Source organism: Trachurus trachurus, assembly GCF_905171665.1.
Source record: "Trachurus trachurus genome assembly, chromosome: 6".
Classification (NCBI taxonomy): domain Eukaryota; kingdom Metazoa; phylum Chordata; class Actinopteri; order Carangiformes; family Carangidae; genus Trachurus; species Trachurus trachurus.
In genome coordinates, this window is record NC_139897.1 from 32,491,915 (window position 1) to 32,515,090 (window position 23,176).

At 40.9% G+C, this 23,176-nt stretch overlaps 1 protein-coding gene across 1 annotated transcript in view; it reads right to left on the bottom strand.

The window, feature by feature from the left end:
• The window catches only part of cadps2 (Ca++-dependent secretion activator 2), a 271,611-nt gene that overhangs the window by 28,947 nt on the left and 219,488 nt on the right, over nucleotides 1-23,176 (bottom strand). Inside the window, exons 20-24 of the mRNA XM_083973873.1 lie at nucleotides 14,992-15,147; nucleotides 14,672-14,819; nucleotides 8,037-8,051; nucleotides 4,271-4,345; nucleotides 3,444-3,527 (exon numbers count right to left, since the gene is read on the bottom strand). Coding sequence (XP_083829999.1) covers nucleotides 3,444-3,527; nucleotides 4,271-4,345; nucleotides 8,037-8,051; nucleotides 14,672-14,819; nucleotides 14,992-15,147 — 478 coding nt within the window. The remainder of the gene's footprint in view (nucleotides 1-3,443; nucleotides 3,528-4,270; nucleotides 4,346-8,036; nucleotides 8,052-14,671; nucleotides 14,820-14,991; nucleotides 15,148-23,176) is intronic.

Here is a 23,176-nt window from a genome sequence, read left to right on the forward strand (position 1 = left end):
TGTTTTGCCTTCCAGCGCTATGTACTTATTATTGCCTCAGTTGTCAAAGCACTTTATTTATACAGCACCTTTAAAGAAAAAGAGTTAACAATTATCAGAACATAATTATATATGATTGAAAACAAAACAACAACAAAAAACACCAGCAATTTATATGATATATTGTCTAATTGATATCTGGGCCAGAGGTTATCATAAATAACTTATTTAGAATATTATGGGAGCAGGGTCGAGCAGGTGACCTGGCTCAAGTCACCACAACACTCACTAATTAACACGTTTGTTTCATCAATTGTAAAAAACAACATACATATATATATAATTTATATTTCTACACGGCTGTTATGTGCTGTTTAACCAACAAAGACGCTTACAGAGAAACAAGAAGGCTAGTTTCATGCCTCCACACTGTGGTGATACCAACTTCTGAACTACAGATCTATTCAGAATACATATAATATGTATATGTCCAATATAATATTTTGAATATTAAACTAATGATTGTTAATTTAATCATTTTTTTTGTTAGGTTTTCCACTTGTTTTGAAGAGAAACATCAAACATACTGTTTTAGCCTCATATATAACAGCCATGATTTTAATACAGTTTATCAAAAGTTAAAATATTCAAAGCCAACATTATGGAAGTGTTAATATTCATTATTTAACCGTTAAACACTGTTCTCACTGCTATATATATGACTGTAGCAGCCGACCGCGGCTTACGCTCCGTACTGCACATCGGCCATGAACGGACCGAACCGGCTGTGAACGGACGGCCAGAAGCCCCCTGACCATGCCGTCACGTAACCATAGCAAACAAGTGTCTCATCAAACCTATGAACCCCAGTTGAACCCTTAGTTTTTATGTAATCAAAGCCTTCCTTAGGTATTCACAATCACAATCAAAACAAACTGGCTCTCTCACAACATGAACGCATCTTGTATCACTGTGACCCGTATCAAAGGCGATGTCGCATTTTTTTCTTTGATCCACCATCCCACCAATACAAAATAAAAAAAAGATTAGCCTATTCAGGTCATTTGAGAGAGAGACAGAAAGACACAGAGACCGAGAGAATCGTTGCAAAGTCAAAAATAGTAAAAAATAAAAGGTTCAAAAGAGACTTTAAACCTGTTTTTCTCAGAATTATCCTCCCAGAATGCTGAATTTGGAGAAAACATGCTGTATTCAAATGAGGATAACTCAAAAGTGGAACAGGCTATGGACTCACTTTTTTCCCTGGTGAAAGTAGAGAGTCTTCCCTTTCATTCAAGATATGCTGTGTCATTTTAGCCATAGCACAACATGTTCTGTGGCTGTTTGAATAGTAGTAGAAATCCTCAAAAGTGCTGGCACTGCAGTGAATGAGTTAATTCAACAGTTCAGTTAGAGATGTTTTTACAGTGCAGCTGCCTCTCCCTGTCCTCTGTGTGACCTCTGCTCCTCATCTGACCTTATATGGTCACTCCTCGTCCTGTCACTGTTTCGAGGTGCCCGTCTCCACGGCAACACGGGCAGATCGATACAGTGTCGAGGACCCTCCCTCTGTCTCCGGCGCAGACATGAAATGTACAGTTTGAGAGTTTCAAGATTCCCTCACACACACACACACACACACACACACAGAGTTCCCGCCCTTTTCTTCATAACTCGCTAATTAGCATATTCATGACGTCATACCTGCCCTCTGTTTTCTTCTCTCCTTCTCTCCTGTGTTCACACCTACGTTATGAATTCCTAATGACGTTTTTTGTCATTCACATATTTTTCTGTTTATGTTTTCAGACAATGGAACAAAAATACTGAGCGAATCGTGGCTAATTAGGATAAAACTGTTATTGTTTTTTCTTTTTTTACATTTTTTTTTTTAAAGGTTAAAAAAACACTGTACAAAGTATAGTTTTTAAAAATAGTTTCAATTTTGTGTATTGGTGGTCACTGTAGGAAAAATAATTTTAAAGTCAAATGCCAGGTGTAGCATGTTAGACTGTTAGCTATGCTAGGCTAGCTGTTGCCGCCTGTTTCTAGTCTTTGTGCTAAGCTAAGCTAGGCTAAGCTAACTGCTGTGTCTATTCACAGTCTACATCCCAAAATGTTTCAGGTGAATAAAAGTTCAAAGTTGATATGAAAAAAATTTAAATAAATAAAAGGTTGAAATATGAATTCTGAGCAGGTGAAGCTGAGATTTAGAAATAATTAAGCTTTAAAATAAAAAAAGTCAACAGTGTTAGAAATAGAAATTAAATTATCTGCTGAGAGCATCAATATTATTCAGTGTCAACTTGTTTGGTCACATTGAACAGGAATTTTTATTTTTTATTTTTTTTTATTGTAGCAGCCTGAAACATCTAATTAAACTAACTACTCCATGCTAAAAAGATAATTCACTATTCACTTTTTTTTTCTATATAAAGTATTAATTTTAATTTTGGGTGAAATTCTTCTCAAAGTGTTTGGATTAAAGCCTGAGAGATTTGGAACGGATCATTTTGAAATATCTTTAATCCCAGCGGACACATTTTAACAAAGCGCCAGGAAGATGGAAAAATGTAAAAAACGTGTAAAAAATAAAATAAATAAATAAATAAAAAACCCGAATCCAAAACACAGAGGGATTGTACTTTGTTAACATGGAGCTGTTAATGACTTCACTAAACGAGGGTCAGCTCTGTGAGATGAGACTGAACCTCCCTCTCGCTGACAGCTCCGACGTGGGGACTTGAACGCCTCGTCACCTTGACACTTTAACTCCTGCTTCCTTGTCTCCTTGTCTCCTCCCTCCTCCTCCTCCTCCTCCTGCTGCTGCAGCCCCTGATCTTTGCCACGCTGCCGCCATTCATTAACCGCACAACACCCGAACACCGCCGCCGCCGCCGCCACCGCCCACAAACCGACACTTCAGCAAAAACACATCTCAGAGGAAGGAGGAGTGCAATTAATTAGGCTTGTTGTGTGAACTTTGGCTCTGGAGCTGCAGATGGAATTAAAAAAAAAAAAAACCTCTTTATGTTTTTATGTTTCACACATGTTTAACACCGAGTGATGACGACAAAAAAAAAAAAAAAGAAAACAACTAAAAACCAAGAAGATGAAGCAGCAGACGAATGATTCTCTCTCTGCAGAGTCTCGATGCAGAAACACAATGAAGCGACGACTGAATGATAACCGTGATAATAACACAGCAGGCAGATCGACACACTCACAGGGACTTCCACATATTTGGCAGCTGCTTTCACCTTTCAGAAGAGGAGGAGGAGGAGGAGGAAAGAGAAAAGGAGGAGGAAGAAGGGGGAGGAGAAGAAGCAGAAAGACACTGAAGTTCAGCTGGGAAGAAGATCTGGTTTCCAGAAAATGACAGACAGGTTTTTTTCCTGTGTGAGCGGAGAAAGAAAGAAAGAAGAAGCAGCAGCGCCGACAGAAACAGAAACATGGCTACTCACTGTGAAAGAGAGGATTGAAGAGAAGAATGTCCCTTCATCGTATCTGGAGAGTTTGGAGAGGACGCCGTCTAAAACACCGGCAAACTGCACACACACACACACAGGGAGGGAGGGAGGGAGAGGGGCAACAAGGATTTCGTTTTCAAAGACTTCACAAAAAAAGGCAGTGCCAACAAAAACAGGGCAGTTTACACACAAATTATAAATGATATGAATATATGGTGATAATAAATGGCTATAAATATTCCAATAATAGATATAACCTATAAAAAAAGGCTTAATGTGCAAGAATTAAAGAATTAAACAGAAAAATAATATAGATGTCATACAAGATCATATTAAAATATAATAATTATAATAAATAACAAAAAGAATGGTGCAGGTTTAAAATGATTTAAAAAGTAAAATAAAAGATTTGACCAAAAGACGAAGGAATAAAATCATATAGTATATGATTAAATATATAAATATGTGACATTTTCTCAACAAAGAGAAAAATAGAGGAAAAAATAATTTCCATATAAAATCTTACAAATGAAATTGAGATAATTTATTGATCTAAATTTCCAGTAAGAGTTATTTTCTGAGAAAGGAAAACACTAAATGAAATAAAAAATAACAAAACAGAAAAGAAAAATGACAATAATAATAATAATAAAAAAAAAGAAAAATAAGGGAAATATAACATTTTCAAAATAAAATCTATATAAAATATTGGAATCAAAATTGAGTCAAAATGAATAAAAAAATAAAAACTGGGGGAAAAATACAGATATTTTAAAATGTAAAATAAAATAAAGAGAGAAAGAGAGGATGTGAGGATTTACCTTCGAGACGAGGGAGGAAATCATTTCTTTGAACGAGTCGTCAATCAAGACATCGATCTTAGAGTGGTACTGTTGCTGCAGGGGGGAGGAGGAGAGAGTAGGAGAGGAGGGGTGGGGGTGGGGGGGGGCAAAAAGCAAAAAATATTTTATTATTTTCACAAAACTGATTTGACACAATAATAAAAAAAAAAAGAAAAGAAAAAGAAAAATGACTCCTCGCCTCCTGAGAGCGAACAACAGCTTTGTCTGTGTCTGTTAAAAAAAAAAAAAACACCTACAAACCTACAACACGATGAACATCAAGTCCTCACACACACACACACACACACACACACACACACACACACACGCAGTGGAAGGAGGTGTGAAACCTTCCCGTCCCGTGTAGCCGGCGCGTTAAGCAGCTAATAGGACCATTATGCGGCTGAATGACATTCCCCGTCTGCGCTGGAATCTGAAGGATACTTTTTTGTGCGTCTTCCCCCCACAATTAGAGCAGCAGCCTTGTATTTTCTCTAAAGCACCGGTCCAGCTGCGAGGACCAAAGGCTCACACGAGATTCAATTAATCCGCCATTTCATGTCTCGTTTGGCAGCGGCCCCTCCTCCTCCTCCTCTCCCTCCTTTCCCTCCCTCCTCCTCCTCCTTCAAGGGAAAAGGTGCCATGAATATGTTTTTAAAGGAGGAGAAGGAGGAGGAGGAGGAGGAGGAGGTAAAAAAAAAAGGCCGTGCTGCGTCTGAGCGGCTGAATGCAGCGGGGGAGTTCATCTCTTGGCGACAATGGCCTTTCACGGGCCGTCTAAAGAACACCCAAATTAAAAATTTCAATCAACAAAGAGCACAGATCGCTGACAAATTGCGGGTCCAGCGAGGTCGCCGCTGCCCGCACTCATTTTCTGGCTGTTTTTTCTTTTTTTTTTTTCCTGCAAAGTCGCGAAATGGCAGCTCTCTCTCTCTCTCTTTCTTTCTTTCTTTCTTTCTTTCTTTCAGGGCGCCAAATCTTTCAGGCAAATCTTCTTGAGAGCTTTTCTTTCTTTCTTTCTTTCTCCTCTTCGTACCTCAATTAACATCGACGCTTTTACTTTTTTTTTATTCTACAAAGACGCCCCAGAAAAAAAAGAAAAGAAAAGAAAAGAAAAGAAAAGAAAAGCAGAAAGAGAGAGAAGAAGAAGTAGTAGAAGACATGATTTGGTCTTTGCCATGTGCACAGCTAAAACCTGAAAAGAACAATTATTGCTTTTAAAAACATTTATCTGCTCATTGAGCCGCTACTTCAGCTCTGTGAGCGGTTTTACATCCTGAACCAGGTCGACCCCCTCCCCCAACACACACACACACACACACACACACACACACACACACACACACACACACACACACACACACACACACACACACACTGAATTAGTATTTTTATTGATCACCATTAAGCAGGTTTCTCTAAAAAAAATAAAAAAAATAAAAACAGGACACAGCCGCAGCGTTAGAAATGTTGGTTTTTCCCAGCCGACAGTGAACTACCCACAGGTCGGGGTCAAGTTCAGGTTGACAGCTCTTCAGACCAACTGGTCAGGGGTCAGAGGTCAGAGGTCAGGAGGAGCAACGTATGGCAAACTGAGGACGTGAAGTCGTGCTGACATCACAAAGTCACACTGACATACACACACACACACACACACACACACACACACACACACACACACACACACACACACACACTCTAAACTAATATTTAAAGCAGAAGTAAGCGATCCGGTCGTTTTCGCTAATGCTGTGTTCCAGGCAGGCTTTTGAAACCGTAAATTACAGCTTCAAGTCACAACTTACGACTTTGTAGCGTTCCAGGCAACCCACTCGTGTTTTTCCGACCTGTTTTACCGGTGAAAGTCACTATAACGGCCACTCGTAACTTCCGACCGGTGAACTCGTACCAGATCGAACTGGTACGACTTCACAGTCGGAAAAAAACGAGTTTCCTTGAACGCACCATAACAGTCCTCGTCCCTACGTCGCCACATTCACGGCGTCCCTTGGCTGCACACACAGCCCTGCATGCCGTTCTCTCTCCTCATTGGATAAAAACTGTAGGATACGATAAATGTTTTCTCCTCGGCTCAGAGCAGAGCAGAGTGACTGACAGACCCGTGTTTCAGTCCAAACACTCTATGTAAGTGATTGCTGTCGGAAGATACAACTATTTAAGACTTATATTAACACAAATATATCACTCACTTCTGCTTTAACAAGAAAGAGAAAGAAGTAGGAACAGATCGTCGACCCAGAGGAAACGTTTCTGTGATGCTGCATTCAAATGAGCTGGGAAATTTGGGACCTTTCAGTTCGACGTGTTTGATTTAATTGTGTCAAAGTCGAGGGAAGAAATGAACTACGAGCCGCTGCTGTAAAAAATGTTCACAAACAAAGGCTGCTTTAAAGGAATAGTTGACCCAAAAAATGAAAAATTCAGTCATTAGTGACTCCCCCTCATGCTGATGAATACTCCGGAGTAGTTTTTTATTCCTCAAAGGTCATCTGGAGACCCGGGAGGCCGGTTCCTAGTCCAACCAAAACTTTATATGTGAGTCAATAGGACCAGACACAAAAACGTCCATAAAACTACACAAAACGACGTCATTTAGGACATTTTTACAGCCTAAACAGTCCTAGATGAGGTAGTTTCCAGTAAACTCTGAACTATCTCCCTTCAGGACACTTGGATTGCAGTGGACGAGCAGTGTGGAGGAAGATTAAATGGTTTTTGTGTAGTTTTATGGACGTTTTTTTATATCGGGCCCTATTACTGTCATATAAAGTTTTGGTTGGACTAGGAACCGGCCTCCCGGGTCTCCAGATGCACTTTGAGGAATAAAAATCTACTCCGGAGTATTCATCACTAATGACTGAATTTCATTTTTTGGTGAACTATTCGTTTAAAGTCTGATGTCAGTTTTAACATTGAACTTGAGGAAACTGTTGGGGAAAAGGGCAGGTGCTTTCAAAATAAAAGTTTTCATCTAACTGTAGGTCAAACTCCCTCAGTTTAAATCCTTTAACTCAGTCTGACTCTGATGTTTATTCTTTGATTCAGTTTCTGATTGTTGTCGTCGTGTTTTTTTATTTCATTTCATGTCTTTGTGTTTTAATGCTGCATATTTTTTTCCAGCACAAAGACGTGAGCTGAGGCTCCGTCACCTCTGGAGTCAGAGAGGTTAAAAACACACGATGAAGAACGATGTAAATTCTACATCTAATACTATCAACTAATAACTATTATTGTTAAATGTGCTGTTTCTGGTCTGTTTGCTGGAGACTTTAGACTTGTATTGACCTCATTGTTGATGCTGAATGGAACAAACTGATCTAAGTTTATTCATCAGATAAATCGAAATCTTTATTCTTTGGTTTGTCCTGTGGAGGTTAAAGGGCAACGACGCACAATAAACTGATTATTTATCACAGGAAAACTTTAAAGTAGATATCATCAACTTATCAACTTTACTAAACTATTATCATTATTATTATCATTTGAAGCTCCATAGCTACAGTTTATGTTTCTATTGAAGGTGAGTTCAGTCCTTCAAGAACTTTTCAGGTGTGGACAGAGTTGGAAAATATCCAGAGCTCTGCTTCCTAAGGAGCTTCTGAAACCAACTTTCAAATGAATGAATGTGTGTGTGATTTACTACTTAGTTTTTCTTTGTGGATGGAGTTCATGTGAAGAAGGTGTGAGAGGGACAGAAAGGCGATGAGGCGATGGAGCGACTTACCCATTGTTTGTCAGTCTGGGTTTCAAACAATGATGAGCAGGAGACATGGACATGCAGGACGGGCGAGAGGCGGGTGTGGAGGGGGGGAGGCGGGGGGAGGGGTGGAGGGGATGGGACAAAGAAAATATAGTCAGTTAAAAAAAAACAAAAAAAACCCCAAAAAACATAACAGGTTAAAAAGCAACTCCTCAAAAAAACCCTGTTGAAACCTGAACGTGTTCTATAGAAAACACCGATTCAACCAGGAAGTTAAAAAGACCTGAGAACAAAGAAGCAGCAAAAAACATTTACAACACTCGTAAAATACATCCAATAATAGTTTAATTCAATTCCAGTGGTGCACAGAAGCTGAAACTCTTTTCCATTTGTCATTCGTAGCCTTTCAGCTCCTCAGGTGGAAGATTAATGATGCATTCAAAGAAAGAAGTTCAGCTAACCCTCTGCTGCTGCACATGAAAACATCTGAAACTCACCACATGTTTATCTTTAGAACAATTTAAATCCATAACTGCGTCTTATTTTACCTCCAACTGCTCCTGGTTTTAGCTAAACTTCTCTGTTTTCAATTTATCTTTGTCACTTTTACTTTTGTGGTATTTCAGATATGCTTATGGAGGTTTCAAACCTTTTGTGTTTTATCTCGGCTCCTCAATATATTTCCGAGTTTAAATAAAGGTTATAATAATAAAATAATAACAATGGAAAAACAACGTAAAGTTAGCGAACATAAAAAAAACCCAGCATATTGGGGCTGTTTGATTTTTCCCAAAAATAAAATACAGATTTTCTTCTCTCAAAAAAAAAAACATTTCCGATTATGATTACTACGCTTTTTTGTGAAATGATAAGAGGCAAAGAAATTATTTCAAATATGCTATTCTTTATTGAACATTTTGCAAACAATTTCCCCATTGGGATGAAAGCGCAAACCTCGCTCGGTCTTTTTTGGCAACAAAATGTTTTTTTACAGTGTAAAAGTACTGTACGACGTTGTGCTGCAGAGCTCCGGGGAAACCGCACACAGCCACAATAACCTTCTCCTCCGAGTTTTGAAATGTGTGTCTGGCGAAACTACGTCGGTGACGGGGTTGGATATCAACGCTGATAGGATGTCGCGGCGCAGCGTCACGAGATGTCGCTTGAAAAATTCAAATATTTCAACTTCAAGCGACACACACGCCCGAAACACGTCACACGAAGTCACATTGCGTGTCATTGCGTCATTTCCATTGATTTTGATTGGAAGTTTGTGGCGTCCATCGCCTCCATTGCGTTTGGTGTGAATGCACGGTTACATGTTTTTAAAGGGATAGTTCACCCAAAATTGAAATTGCACTCATTATCTCCTCCCCCTCATGTGGACTAAGGGCTGGGAGAAGTTTCAGAGTCCTCCTTGGCTTCTCTGAGTTACAGGGGGTCTCGGCGTAGCAGTGCATGTCCATATGACGGTTGCAAACTGTCTTCGTAACAAAAAGACACAACAAAAAACATCCAAATACCTCCATGCTGCTCGTCTGTAATGTCCATCTTGTATTGAAGCCCCGAAATGCGAAATTGTCCCGGAAAAAATGAAATAAGTCTATATTTCAAGCTTGTTTTGTAGCAGAAGCTTCTTGAAGCTCCTCTTCCCGGTTCGTCAAATTTGGACGAACTGGGAAGAGGAGCTTCAAGAAGTTTTGGGTGAACTATCCCTTTAAGATCGTCCTAACTATATAATCCAATTACGATTTAAACGGATGAATCCAACAGGCCTGCAGCATATTGGAGATTTATTTTTTGGAAACTTTTCTACAAAGAGCGGAGTTGTAATTTACTGTTTACGAGCACAAAGTTGAAGGTGACAGAAAGTTGTTAAATCCTTTGCGCTCGGTGCAAGAACTTTTCTAAACTTCCCGTGGACAAACGAAAAACCAATTTTTGTTCTTTTGTCGGTGTCAACGTGTCACCAAGATGAAATCTAGATCCACCGCTGGTTTCAACGTTTTTATTTCCACCTCCATCAGAGCAACGACCTTGAATCAAACATTTCATTTCACCGTCGTCGTGACGCCGATCGTCCCAACGTTTGAAGAGTCCGGTTAAAACCCGACATTATGAGGTGTTGTGGGTCTTTGTGTCAGCTGATACCGTGGCCTCTCTGTGGGCTGAGAAAATCAAACATGTAGAAAAAAACAACAAAAAAACAGCACAAAGCAGACGAGTTGTAGAAAAGATTTTCTCTCCTGCTGGAAAAAAACCCAGTGTGGAACAATCCGGGCTTCGCTGCATCGCAGCATTTAATCCTCAAGGTCGTTGGGTCTGAATGAAGTTCAGCCTGATTGTCCAACTTGATGAAATCAGTTTGTGCTTCTCAAGTGGACGCTCGCTAAACGCTCAGACTTCTTCTTCCTTGTTGTTGCCGTCTCCATTCAGGATGTTCAGTCTATTATTATTATCACCTCATAAACTCCTGATGCTGATGAAAGAAACGAGTGGAGGCGACTTCTCTTGTTGACTTCTCTTTTCACGTTGCTGCGATTTTCTGTTGTGGCGGCCGCGAGCAAACACGAGGTTAGGGTTGTCTTCATCTTCATGGAGCTGCAGGTACACGTTTGTGACTTCTGAAGTTTAAACCTATAGAGATTAACTTTATCATTGTCTCTTAACAGTAACAGTGGTGTTGGAAGGTGAATTAAAATGCACGGGTTTTCTTTCTTCTGGTTTATTTTATGCTGAGATAATAATGAGCTGCGTTCAGAGTCGAGGCGTTAAGAAGTGTTTCTGAAAACATGAACCTTGCTCTTGTGCTTTAAACTTGTATTGTCCTACAGTTGTTAACTGACCTCATTGTTGATGCTGAAAGGAACAAACTGATCTAAGTTGATTCATCAGATAAATATTTATTCTTTCCTCCTGATGGTTTGTCCTGTGGAGGTGTCGTGAGTTAAAGGGCGACGACGCACAATGAACTTCATTCACCACATTCAACACTGATTATTCATCACAGGGAAACTTTGAAGTAGATGTCATCAACTTATCAACTAACTTAACTATTATCATTGTCATTAGAACTGATTATACTGTATTATGAGCACTAACTACCTTGTGTCATCACAAATGTGTGTTATTGTCTTACAAATGTATATTTATTAATGTGTACCGACTGTGTCTTTGGTATTTTACTTCATTGTTGCTCTTTTTAAAGGTTGCCCTTTACAATCAGGCAGAGGGGCTGACGATGAAAACTAGCTTTTTTTTAGCTAACTCTGGTGCATTTACATTTGTTTTTTACAATGTTTCATTAATGTACATTGTCCCTTGTCAAATAAATTAAACTGAAACAGAATTATTTATCCATATATCCATACAGTTTATGTTTCTATTGAAGCTCCATTAAAGCCTTAAAAGAAGCTGTCAGGACTTCCTGTCACTTTGTGATGTCACAACTAAGCCCCGCCCACTATTTGGACCCAACATCCAACAACTTTACAGGATTTGGTTTCTCTGAGTGTTTTATTCTGAAATCTGCTCTATTTTTATTGGATCAGTCAGAAAACAGCCAATCAGAAGAGAGGCTCAGAGCCTCCTCCTCTATTCTGATTGGCTGACACCGACCTGCTGTTCCTAGAGCTCCAGTGAGAAGTTTTGATGGAAAACTACACTGAGATGGTTTTTAGATCTTCTCATGGATCAGCCCTTCAAAATAAAAGACGAAAGAACAAGAAGACTGGCGTTTGAATATGAATCTGTTGAAATAAATTCCTGTTGCCTGTTTTTATAAAGTGAGATGTCTAAAGTTTGGGTCCTTTAATCTCTGTATCAAAGATGTTAAAGGGATAGTATCTTTTTTTTTTAAGTGGGGTTGTATGATCTACAAATAGCCCCTAAGTACTTTAATTGCAGTAGAAGACTCTCTGCACTCCTCCCCTTAGCAACGCCAGCCCATAATAGCCCTGCCCAGAGATTTACAACATACATTGTTGTGAATGGACCCAAAGAAACGGCCTATTTTCACGGCCTAAAAGAGGTTTTACCTGAAAAAAAATACACAGTTCCATTGTTCACTATAATATAATTTTTTCCAGCCCTTCAAAGTGCAGGAAAAACACAGTTTTTATTTGGACCTAACCAACTCACGTATCCCTCCGCCCAGGGTTAGCGCCCGCCGATTTAGGGGCTATTTGTAGATCATACAACCCCACTTTAAAAAAAATGATACTATCCCTTTAATTAGTTAAAATTGAGAAAGCGCAACAGTAAAATGTTGATCACATGTCATTTGTCAGTTTATATGAATAAATTTCACTCGACACTTTATAAAAGCATCGTTTTAATAAGACAGTGCGGCATCTTTATGGTTTATGGGATGGATCTGTGCATCCTTTCATCCCGCGGTGAGACCAGAGAAGCAGTGAGAGTTGATCTGAAGCTGTGATTCTGTTCAGGCATTTTACTCAGCGTGCGTCGGCAGGAATAAATGGACAGATGGTGTTTTGGAGCGGCGGCGGCGGCGGCTTGTGGAAGCTGGAGGAGAGAGGAAGCTGAAGGTTAAGAGAACAGCGAGCTTAGCTCTCTGTCAAGACTGCCGGCGGCCAAGGGTTTCGCTCTCAGCGCCGCCAAGGCTGCCGCCGCACACAGGCTTCACGGTCATCCATTTAACAGCTCGTGTCGAGCGCTCGGCCGCTTCAAGTGAACACAAATACACCTGAACTCCTCCGTCTGCTGGATGTTCGGAGGGAAACAGTCACGTTTTAGTGGCTGATCTGACTGGTCTGACTCGACCCCGCGGCTGCAGATAAACCACGGCGGAGGAGCGGAGAGGCCGACAGACTCTCGCTCCGTCAGAGACCAAGAGAGAACAACACAAACATTCCTCCATCTTAAGTGATTTAGTCTGATTTACAGCCAATAATCGTTCCTCCACAAACACGGAGGATGTGTCCTGCCAACGTGGAGACGACTCGTCTTCTTCCAAGTTTCTTGTTGTCTCTTGTTGTTTCAGATTTGTTTTTGTTCCAGTAACAACGAGCTCCGGTCTTTACAGGGTTCCTACACATTTGTAAATTTCCAAATTCCATACTTTTTCCAGACCCTAATTTCCAGACTTCTCGGTAAAAAAAAAAAAAATCAAATAATTTGTGATATTTAAGTAAATAGATGTGCATAATATAAAAAAAAAAAAGCATGCAATTTATCATTAGTTTTCATTATTCAGAATGGGTATGCCATTATGCAACCAAATAATCTCAGGAGATTGTAGCTACAGTAGAATAGTGCATACACAATAATTAACCCAAATAACTTCAGATAAGACCAAACCAAGATAAGATAAATAAAATAAATATATTTCCATACAATAGTTTCCATTTCCATACTTTTAAAGACCTGGAAATGTATAAAATCAAATTCCATACTTTTCCATACTTTCCATACTTGCGTAGGAACCCTGTCTTTAGATACGAGACAGAATCAGACTGAGATCAGGTCAACCAGCCAATCACAGCGGCCGACGATGTCGTCTTAATCTCATCTTTAATAAAACCTGAAACAAACGTGATGGTAGTTGTAGCACAGTGACCTGGGAGAGGAATCGCCTCCGTCTGTTAAAGAGCAGAAGTCAAACACTTCTCCTTCTCTCAGCACTTTACCTCCACCTCCGAGGGAAACATCAGCAGGTCAGAGGGAGAGTGACTGCACTTATAACAACTTTATTTAGAGCACGACTGATGAACAAAGGAACTCACAAAGTCAGTTTCACATTCGTTCAGACCAGACAACGAAACAAAGAGGATTTAAATCGTGGAATAAGAAAAAAGTAAGAAAAGTTGAGCCAATAAAATAATTAAACAGATTGGGGATTAATAATCCATCCATCCATCCATCCATCCATCCATCCATCCATCCATCCATCCATCCATCCATCCATCCATCCATCCATCCATCCATCCATCCATCCATCCATCCATCCATCCATCCATCCATCCATCCATCCATCCATCCATCCATCCCCCTCTCTCTGTCTATTTCTTTCTTTCTATCTATCTACCCCGACTCACTGTCTTTTTACTTCTTTCTTTCTTCTTTTCTCTTCTTTCTATCAATCTCAGATATAAGGAGTTGAGTGTATATATTATATTATATTATATTATATTATATCATATTCAAACAAGAAAAATTTGAGTTTCCTAACAGCTGCTTTTCACATTTTTATTCCTATTTTGAAGTAGATTCAATCGTTTTTGCAGCACGTGTGTTTTCAAATTGATTAAGTTGTTTTCTGAATTTGTGTTTTTCTGCATTCAACTCATTATTACTGTTCCTATTTACTTAGGTTAGATCAACAGCCGTCACAAAAAGCTGATAACCGCCGAAAAATACCACGAACAAAACCCCAAGTAGGAAAATTCAATGGGAACAAGGTGCGTAAATGTCTCAATGTTGGGATGTGTTTAAATACGCCTTTATTCTGAAGTATTACTCTGCATGTGAACATGAGTCATGGACAGAAAAGCTCAGATCATGATAATGAAGCTTATGATTATTATTTCAATGTGATGGACTGAGACGAAGCCCTGTGATGTCAGAGTGTGATGTCAGAGTGTGATGTCAGAGTGTGATGTCACAGTGTGATGATGGGTCATGTGACGTGCTCTCACCTCCTGCCCCGTGTCCAGCACACACAGCTTGGAGCACTGCTTCTTGGCGTCCATCAGCACGTTGAACATGGTGCAGAGCGACAGCGGCACGCGGAACTCCGTCGACTTACTGGCTTTCTGCATCTTGGCATCGAACGAAGACTTTGTTCTGTGGAACAAAACACAGAAATGTTTGTTTTGTTTGTTTTTTCTCCCTTTTTCTTTACGACTGAGGCCAAAAATTCAAATGATTCCTGATAAAACAAAAGTGAGTGAGAATTTGTTTTTCAACACAAAGAGAATGAGAGTGTTCACTTCACACCCAGAATAAAAGCACCAACCTCTTGACGCAGGCCTCCATCATGTCGCTGGCCATCAGCTTCAGTCTCTGCTCCAGATGTTTGGCGAACTCGGGCTCGGGCCAGTGAAGGTCCAGCACGAACATCTGCAGAGCGTCCAGCTTCCAGAACAGATCCTCGGAGGTGGCCGAGCCGTTGCTGCAGGCGGGGAGAGGAGGAAGTTACCAACTCCATTCATTTGTTCCACCGTGCTCTTATTTTGGCGGGTTGAGACTGTTAAAGGGATAGTAGCATTTAGGTACAAGTACTTTAATTGCAGTAGCAGACTCTCTACACTCCTCCCGTTAGCAACGCCAGCCCATAATAGCCCTGCCCAGAGATTTACAACATACAGTGTTGTGAACAGCCTATTTTCACGGCCTAAAAGAGGTTTTACCCGAAAATAAAATACACAGTTCCATTGTTCGCTATAATATAATTTTTTCCAGCCCTTCAAAGTGCAGGAAAAACACAGTTTTTATTTGGACCTAACCAACTGCTGATCGGCGGGCGCTAACCCTGGGCGGAGGGATACGTGAGTTGGTTCGGTCCAAATAAAAATTGAGTTTTTCCTGCACTTTGAAGGGCTGGAAAAAATTATATTATAGTGAACAATGGAACTGTGTATTTTATTTTCGGGTAAAACCTCTTTTAGGTCGTGAAAATAGGCCGTTTCTTTGGGTCTGTTCACAACACTGGGGCAGGGCTATTATGGGCTGGCGTTGCTAACGGGAGGAGTGCAGAGAGTCTTCTGCTGCAATTAAAGTACTTAGGGGCTATTTGTAGATCAAAAAAATGCTACTATCCCTTTAATGCTTTTAAATATTAAATATTGAGTCTTTTAATTTCAACCCAACATGAGCTTTTGTCTGTTTTGGCTTCAAGCATCATAACGTGGTTCAGTGGTGACGATGATCCTCCACAGAAACTGTCAGTGACGCAAACCGCTGCTCAGCCTGTGAATATTCTCATTCATCCAGGTAATTCACAAAACAATTCAAAATATGAAATTATCAGTATTTTTATTACAGTTACAGAAAGGTAATGGTTTAATTAATCACTGATAAAACAACCTGGTGTCTAAGTCATGTGATATTTGGCTGTGCAGCTGTGACCAGGTACCAGTTTATAAACCTGACTGTGACGGTGCGTTCAGGAACACTCCAACACCTGAGCCCCTACAGCCTGTGGTTGAAAAGAGTAGCTACTTTAGAAATGGTTATTCTTTGAAAGCAGGTCCACAGCCACTCATGGACAAAAAAAGAAAAGGATTTCATATCAGTCATTGAAGGCATCCATCAATCATCCTCGGTATGGTTCCGTCTCATCTACCTTCACTCCTCCGTGGAGCAGAAAATCGGTCCAGTGATATTTACTGTTTGAACACTCCACGCGTGCAGACTGAATTAGGGAAAAAGCGTTTAGTTTCGCCGCCCCGTCAACATGGAACAACCTCCAGGCTGAACTGAAAATGTCTGAACTCGTATGTTTTAATGTTTTCCGACAACAAAAATCAATTGAGCGGTGCCTTTGCTGACCATTCTTGCCACCATGACCCCGTTGCTCCTGGCACTTTTGTTTTAACCTCTATTGTACTATGGCCCTATTTATTTATTACAATGTAATATTGTAATGTATTTTGTGTTTTATGGAAATGTTGACGACGTGTGCTGCTGCCCTCTTGGCCAGGTCGCCCTTGAAAATGAGATCTCGATCTCAACGGGTCTTTTTACCTGGTTAAAGGGACAATGAGGAGTTTTGGAAAAGCAAAGTGTTTCCACTCTACATTTATGAGCCTCCGCACCGTGAAATTCTTTGACCGGCGCAAGACAGACTCATGTTTTCATTCATCAAGAATTAAAGTCAGAGGTTGGAAGACGATCACATACCGTCGTAGTTCCCACCATAAACGGAGATTCGGCGGCGTTATTCTCATGACTCGCCACAAAACCGAAAGTAAAGAAACGCTGGTCGGCTCGCCCAGCATTTCCACCACCACTAATAATAACAAAATAACCATAGAGACAAAACCATAGATTTATCTAAAATGGACCATTAACAAGTGGTAACATAGATTCATCCACATTAATATCAGACTTTTTTATAACCAAATAGAAACTCCTCGTTGTCCCTTTAAATAAAGGCTAAATAAAAAAATTTAATAAAATCTGTGTCTGCAGAGGGAACGGCGGTGATCGATATTATTTAACGTACAGTTCTGGGTCTGGTTCTGGTTCCTCAACAGTTTTTTTGTGAAGTTTTGTGTAGCAGTGTGAGTCAGGCTGGTGCAGAGACAGATGGACGTCTCTCCGCCTTCTCCCCTGTGCACAGGTTACACGGCAACACATGGCAACGCTTCGCCGCCACCGACATCCAAGTGTACAGCGCCTGGCTAGAGCGCCGGCCACGGGAGGACGGAGGAGGGAGAGACGGGTGGGGAGGGAGGGGAGGGGAGCGAGGGAGCGAGGGGGGGTTAAAACAAGCGCCACTCACTCCCTCACTTTTCTCACTCCGCCTTTAAAAGACTGTTACCTTAACAAGTGGCGCACAGGAATAAACGCTCTGGGCTCGGTCCGCCGTGCAATTAAACGCTCGGTGGCAAATCCCCCTCATGTCTAATTAGTGGTTGTGTTCTCTGAGCCGCTCGGCCCCCCTCCCCGGGGACCGGGACGATCCCACTCGCCCGTCTGTGCTCGCTAATGAAGTGCCAGTTTTTTTCTCTCTCTCTCTCTCTTTTTTTTTTCTTCTTCATCTTCTTCTTCTTCTTCAGCGGAGCGAAGTGAAGGAGCAGTGCGTTGTGGGAAACGACCGGGGGAGTCGGAACCAGGAGCCTTTTTAAGAAACACACCCTCAACCGGCCTCCTGAGACCCCCCACAACCCCCCAACCCCCCCAACCCCACCGACACCTCCACCCAACATGGCCACCAACTCTGTTTCTACAGCTCAGTGGGTTTGATTAAAACCAGGAAACAAACCAACAGCAGCAGGTTTGGAGATTTGGAGATTCGTTCATGGTGATAAATAAAAGACACAAAACTTTGACGTCTAGTTCAAGTTCAGTGAATAAACGTCTTCAAAACACTGGCCTTGGACCAGGTGACCAGTAATCTACTGGTGGGTCTTCAAAGCTAAATACAAGTCCTGAATTGAGCTCCACCCACAAACATCAGCATTTAAAGGTGTACAGAAATGGCCGTTTGTCCTGTTTGTCGCGCCGAGTTGTCACGAGCTGCAACACGAGTTTACCCGAGTAAGGAAAACGAATTTGATTGGTCGTTATCGAGCGGGCGGGATATTCAAAGCTTGGGGCGAGACCGAGCTCCGTGTGTGTGTGTGTCTCAGACGTTTGAATGACGGATGACGGATCCAATATCAGTGCTGATGAATTGTGTACAGGCTGACGTATAATCCGTGCGCCTGCATTATCCAATGCGAAAAAAAATACACACTTTTACCCGGATTTAATCAAAAATAGAATTTTGCACAAAGTTTGGCCTACAACGTCTGATAGATGAGTTACTACACTAATGTTAAGACCCACAGTGTGCTCAAATTCAATTTTCTTTTCTGAACACCTTTAAAGACTCGTCCATCATCCAGATGTTGATTCCACCCTCCACCGGCCTCCTGAGACCCCAACACCACCCGACAGCTCCGCCCAACATGGCCACCAACTGTGGCAGGTTCTGCAGCTCAGTGACGATCACAGGAAACAAACCAATACCAGCAGGTTTGGAGCTTTTGGTTTGTTCAGAGTTTTCCTTAAACCTGTACAGATCAATGATTGACGATAAAGAAAAGGCGCTAAATTTTGACGTCTAGTTCAGTGAATAAACGTCTTCAAAACACTGACCTTGGACCAGATGACCAGTAATCTACTGGTAGGTCTTCAAAGATCTACTGCAGAGGAATTACGTGTTTGGTTTTATGTCTGGCTCCACCTACTGTCGTGGAGTGGGATTACAAGTCGTAAATACAAGTCCTGAATTGAGCTCCAGCCACAAACAGAGGTACATCAGCATTTAAAGACTCGTCCATCATCAAGATGTTGATCCCACCATCCACCAGCCTCCTGAGACCCCAACACCACCCGACACCACCAACCAACATGGCCACCAACTGTGGCAATGACGATCACAGGAAACAAACCAACATCAGCAGCTTTGGAGCTTTTGGTTTGTTCAGATCGATGATTGATTTGTTTGTGATAAAGAAAAGGCGCAAAACTTTGACGTTTAGGTCAAGCTCAGTGAATAAACGTCTTCAAAACATTGAGCTTGGACCAGGTGACCAGTTATCTACTGGTAGGTCTTCAAAGCTCTACTGCAGAGGAAGTAGGTGTGTTTTCTGCTCTCTGGCTCCACCTACTGTCGTGGAGTGGGATCACAAGTCGTAAATTGAGCTCCGCCCACAAACAGAGGTACATCACAGCATTTAAAGTCTGCGTAACATTCAAAAAAGGGTAATCGAATCGTCCATCATCCAGATGTTGAGTCCACCTGCAACCAGTCTCCTGAGACCCCAACACCACCCGACACCTCGACCCAACATGGCCACCAACTGGGGCAGTTTCTGCAGCTCAAAACAGTTGGCAATCACAGGAAATAAAACGGCAAACTAACAAACGAAGTGGTGATAAAGCAAAGACTCAAAACTTTGATGTGTTGTTAAGTTCAGTGAATAAACGTCTTCAAAACATCGACCTTGGACCAGGTGTCGCCAACACACCGATGGTGATCTACTGGTAGATCTTTGAAGCAAACAGCTGTACGAGAGTTTGTTGACAAGTTGAAGCCAATGTGACCTTCAGAGACGTTTTCATTTGATGTGTGTTCAGGTGAGAGGGAGGAAACCACGTTAATGTAACGTTACAATGAGTCTGAAAGTGTCACTTCAGGATCAGGAAATCAACAGAGAAACTAGTTCATATTTGCTGACTTTTATGAAAAAACCTCAAAGACCATAAAAGGGGCGGGACATCGACCTTCCACCACATTGTGGGATTCAATGACTCACTGACTCCACAGGCAGAAAAGTAAATCAAATGAATAAACATTAAAAAAAATGTTATATTTGGATAAATCTGCTTATTTATCCTTTTGCAACACTTGAACAATATCAATAAGGTACTATTTTAAAGAAATACAAAATGCGATTTAAAGCGAACATGACTACCGTATACCAATGTGATAATGTGATGTGATGAAATATTAAAAGACAAGATAGGATGTTCCTTTATTAGTTTATTAGATAAATCCAGATTAAATATTTTATCTAATAGAAGACTGTTCTTTTATTTTGATTTCCTCTGAACCACAGTACGATGCATCGGCCTGAGTGCTGCTCTGCTTCTGTCCTAGTTACATGAACATTAAAATCGACACCACACTAGAATACGGCAGAGAATAAAATGTTTAAACACACAGAAAGAACTGTGTCGTTGTCTTTCTTCAGTATTTGATCTGTTTTGTATATTTCAGGTTTTATTTGATTCGTTTCTCACATGAGACGAGGAAACGTCTCCAACTTACAAGATGTCAGGTAGATTTATTCCGTGCAGGCTGCAACACACAGAGTTTGAGGCGAAGTGTTATTATCGCACTGATATCCTCGACATCATGACACACACACACACACACACACACTTTACACAGCACAAGGACTCATGATGACACACGACGAGGCACAAACTCTTCACCGGCTGACGGAGCCTCGGAGGAACGGGCGCATGCAGGCGGCGTCCCGCTGACAAAAGAGCCACAGTGTCACACAAACAATTTGAAACCACAAACCTCCTTCTCACACTGAGTCTGGAATGACACACAACCAGTGGCGGCTGGTGGTCAAATTAGTTGGGTGGGCTAATAAATAAATGATACCCATTAAATGGTTAACACAGCTAAAAGTTAGGGTTATCCCATCTCACAAAAGTATAGCAACTAACTAGGCCTACACACTGCATTAAGTAGAAGGGTCTAGTCCAAAAAAAAAAAAAAAAACTTCACCTCGTTATCTCTCACACACACACACACACACACACACACACACACACACAGTCTCTCTCTCTCACGCACGCACGCACGCACACACACACACAGACACCTACACACACACACGTACGCACGCACACACACACAAACACCTACACACACACAAACACACACACGTACGCACGCACACACACCCGACGATATTGCTCAATTTAAAAAAAAAAAGAAAAAAGAAGACGATATATTATGCAGCTCATATCGACGGCCTTTCTGGTCTGTTATTTCCATGTCATTAAGTCTGGTGCTTCCAGTGAGTTTAGAAACTAGATTCTCCACTTTGTTCATGTTAGCAAAGACAGTTTAGAGCAGTAAAGTAGCTACCTGTGATGCTAGCGCCTAGCGCCGCTGTTTCTGTCTTCTCCCTCCCACAACAACACAACTTTTCCTCCGGTTCCTGTCATTGGTCTGAAAACAGCGGTGTTGGGCTAAATGAAATTAGCCCCAATGACAAGTGAATCAAGGGGGCGGGACATGACGCCTGTCAATCATTGACCCTGCGTCAGCCTGCTGCTGATTGGTCAGAACCGATCGGCCTGTGGGCTGAATGAAATTAGCCCCAACAGTCGGTGAATGGCGAGGGCGGGACATGGCACCTGTCAATCATCCACAGTGGGAAAATGAATGAGAGCAGACTCGGTGAGCTCGGGCTGATTAAAATTAGCCCATTTAGAGATATCCTGTGTTTTTCTCGAAACTATTTAATATTGTTGCCAGTTCCGATTTTACTAAGACTTAGAACAATCTTTTGTATGTTATTTAGAGAATATAATATAGGCTATATATAATATTTTTTCCTCATCTTTTGTTGTGTAATGCAGGGAGGGCTTAGCCCCACTAGCCCATTGATACCAGCCGTCACTGCACACAACACTACACAACACAACACTACACAACACTCCTCCATCACTTTGTCCATCAGACCAGGACTCAGAGGTTTTGTGGATTTCAATAAATTACTTTCAGCATAAAACTCGAGCAGGGAAGTGGAAAAAAGAAAACAGACACATAGACAAAGAAAACAAGAAACAATGAGAGGAGAAACGTCTTGATGCTGTGAACTCAGACCAACATGCAGGAGGAAGAACAGAACAGACCACGGTCCAGACTAGAGGTCTTCACCTGAACCTGAAACCACCACCAAGAACCAGACCTGGACCGATCCAGATCTTAATGGACGCTGCAGGATGTGGACAATGCTAAAATGTTATTAAAACGTTGCGTAATTGTGTAATGTTGTGATGCAAACACTAAAACACAACCTGTCCCAAGAAGAACAAGGAAACAGGAAACACTCACTAAAGATGACTGAGGGCAGATGGTCTAGAGGTGATTATTATTTATACATTTATAATAAAATTATCTAAATGAACTTTGATTCTGCACCGGTACAAACATGAACTAATAGAAGTGAATGAGTTCATAGATGATCGACCATTGATGATTAATCCAGAGTTAAACTGTGTTTATAAATTACAAATTAATTAGAATGAATTGTTTGTCATTGGGATCAATAAAGTTTCTGAAAATTATTTATAAATAATAAATTAAGTTTCTAATAATGTTGACCTTGCTGTACTTCCTGTCAGAGCTTTCCAGAATAAAAGCTCACCAATAGGTTGAACTAAGAGTCTACTCGCTCTTTTATTTTGTAGGAAAATCACTGAAGAGGAAGTTTCTTTAATTGTCAGTTTATTGTCTGTTGTATAAAAGGCTAAAAGTCCTGAAGACATCGTATCTGTTGATTAAAATGTAACGTGCATTGTCCCTGATAAATAAACAGGTTTCCTAGTACTACACATGTGAAATTTCCAAATTCCATACTTTTTCCAGACTTCTCTGTAAAAAAATTAAAATAATTTGTGATATGTAAGTAGATAGATGTGTATAATATAAAAAAAATCATGCAATTTATCATTTGTTTTCATTATTCTGAATGGGTATGCCATTATGCACCCAAATAATTTCCAGCAGATTGTAGCTAGGTACAATAGCACATACAAAATAGTTAACCCAAATAACTTCAGATGAGACCAAACCAAGATAAGTATTAAGATAAATATATTTCCATATGATAGTTTCCATTTTCCGTACTTTTCCGGACCTATCAAACTATGTCATGAGTGAGATGTTTTCTAGT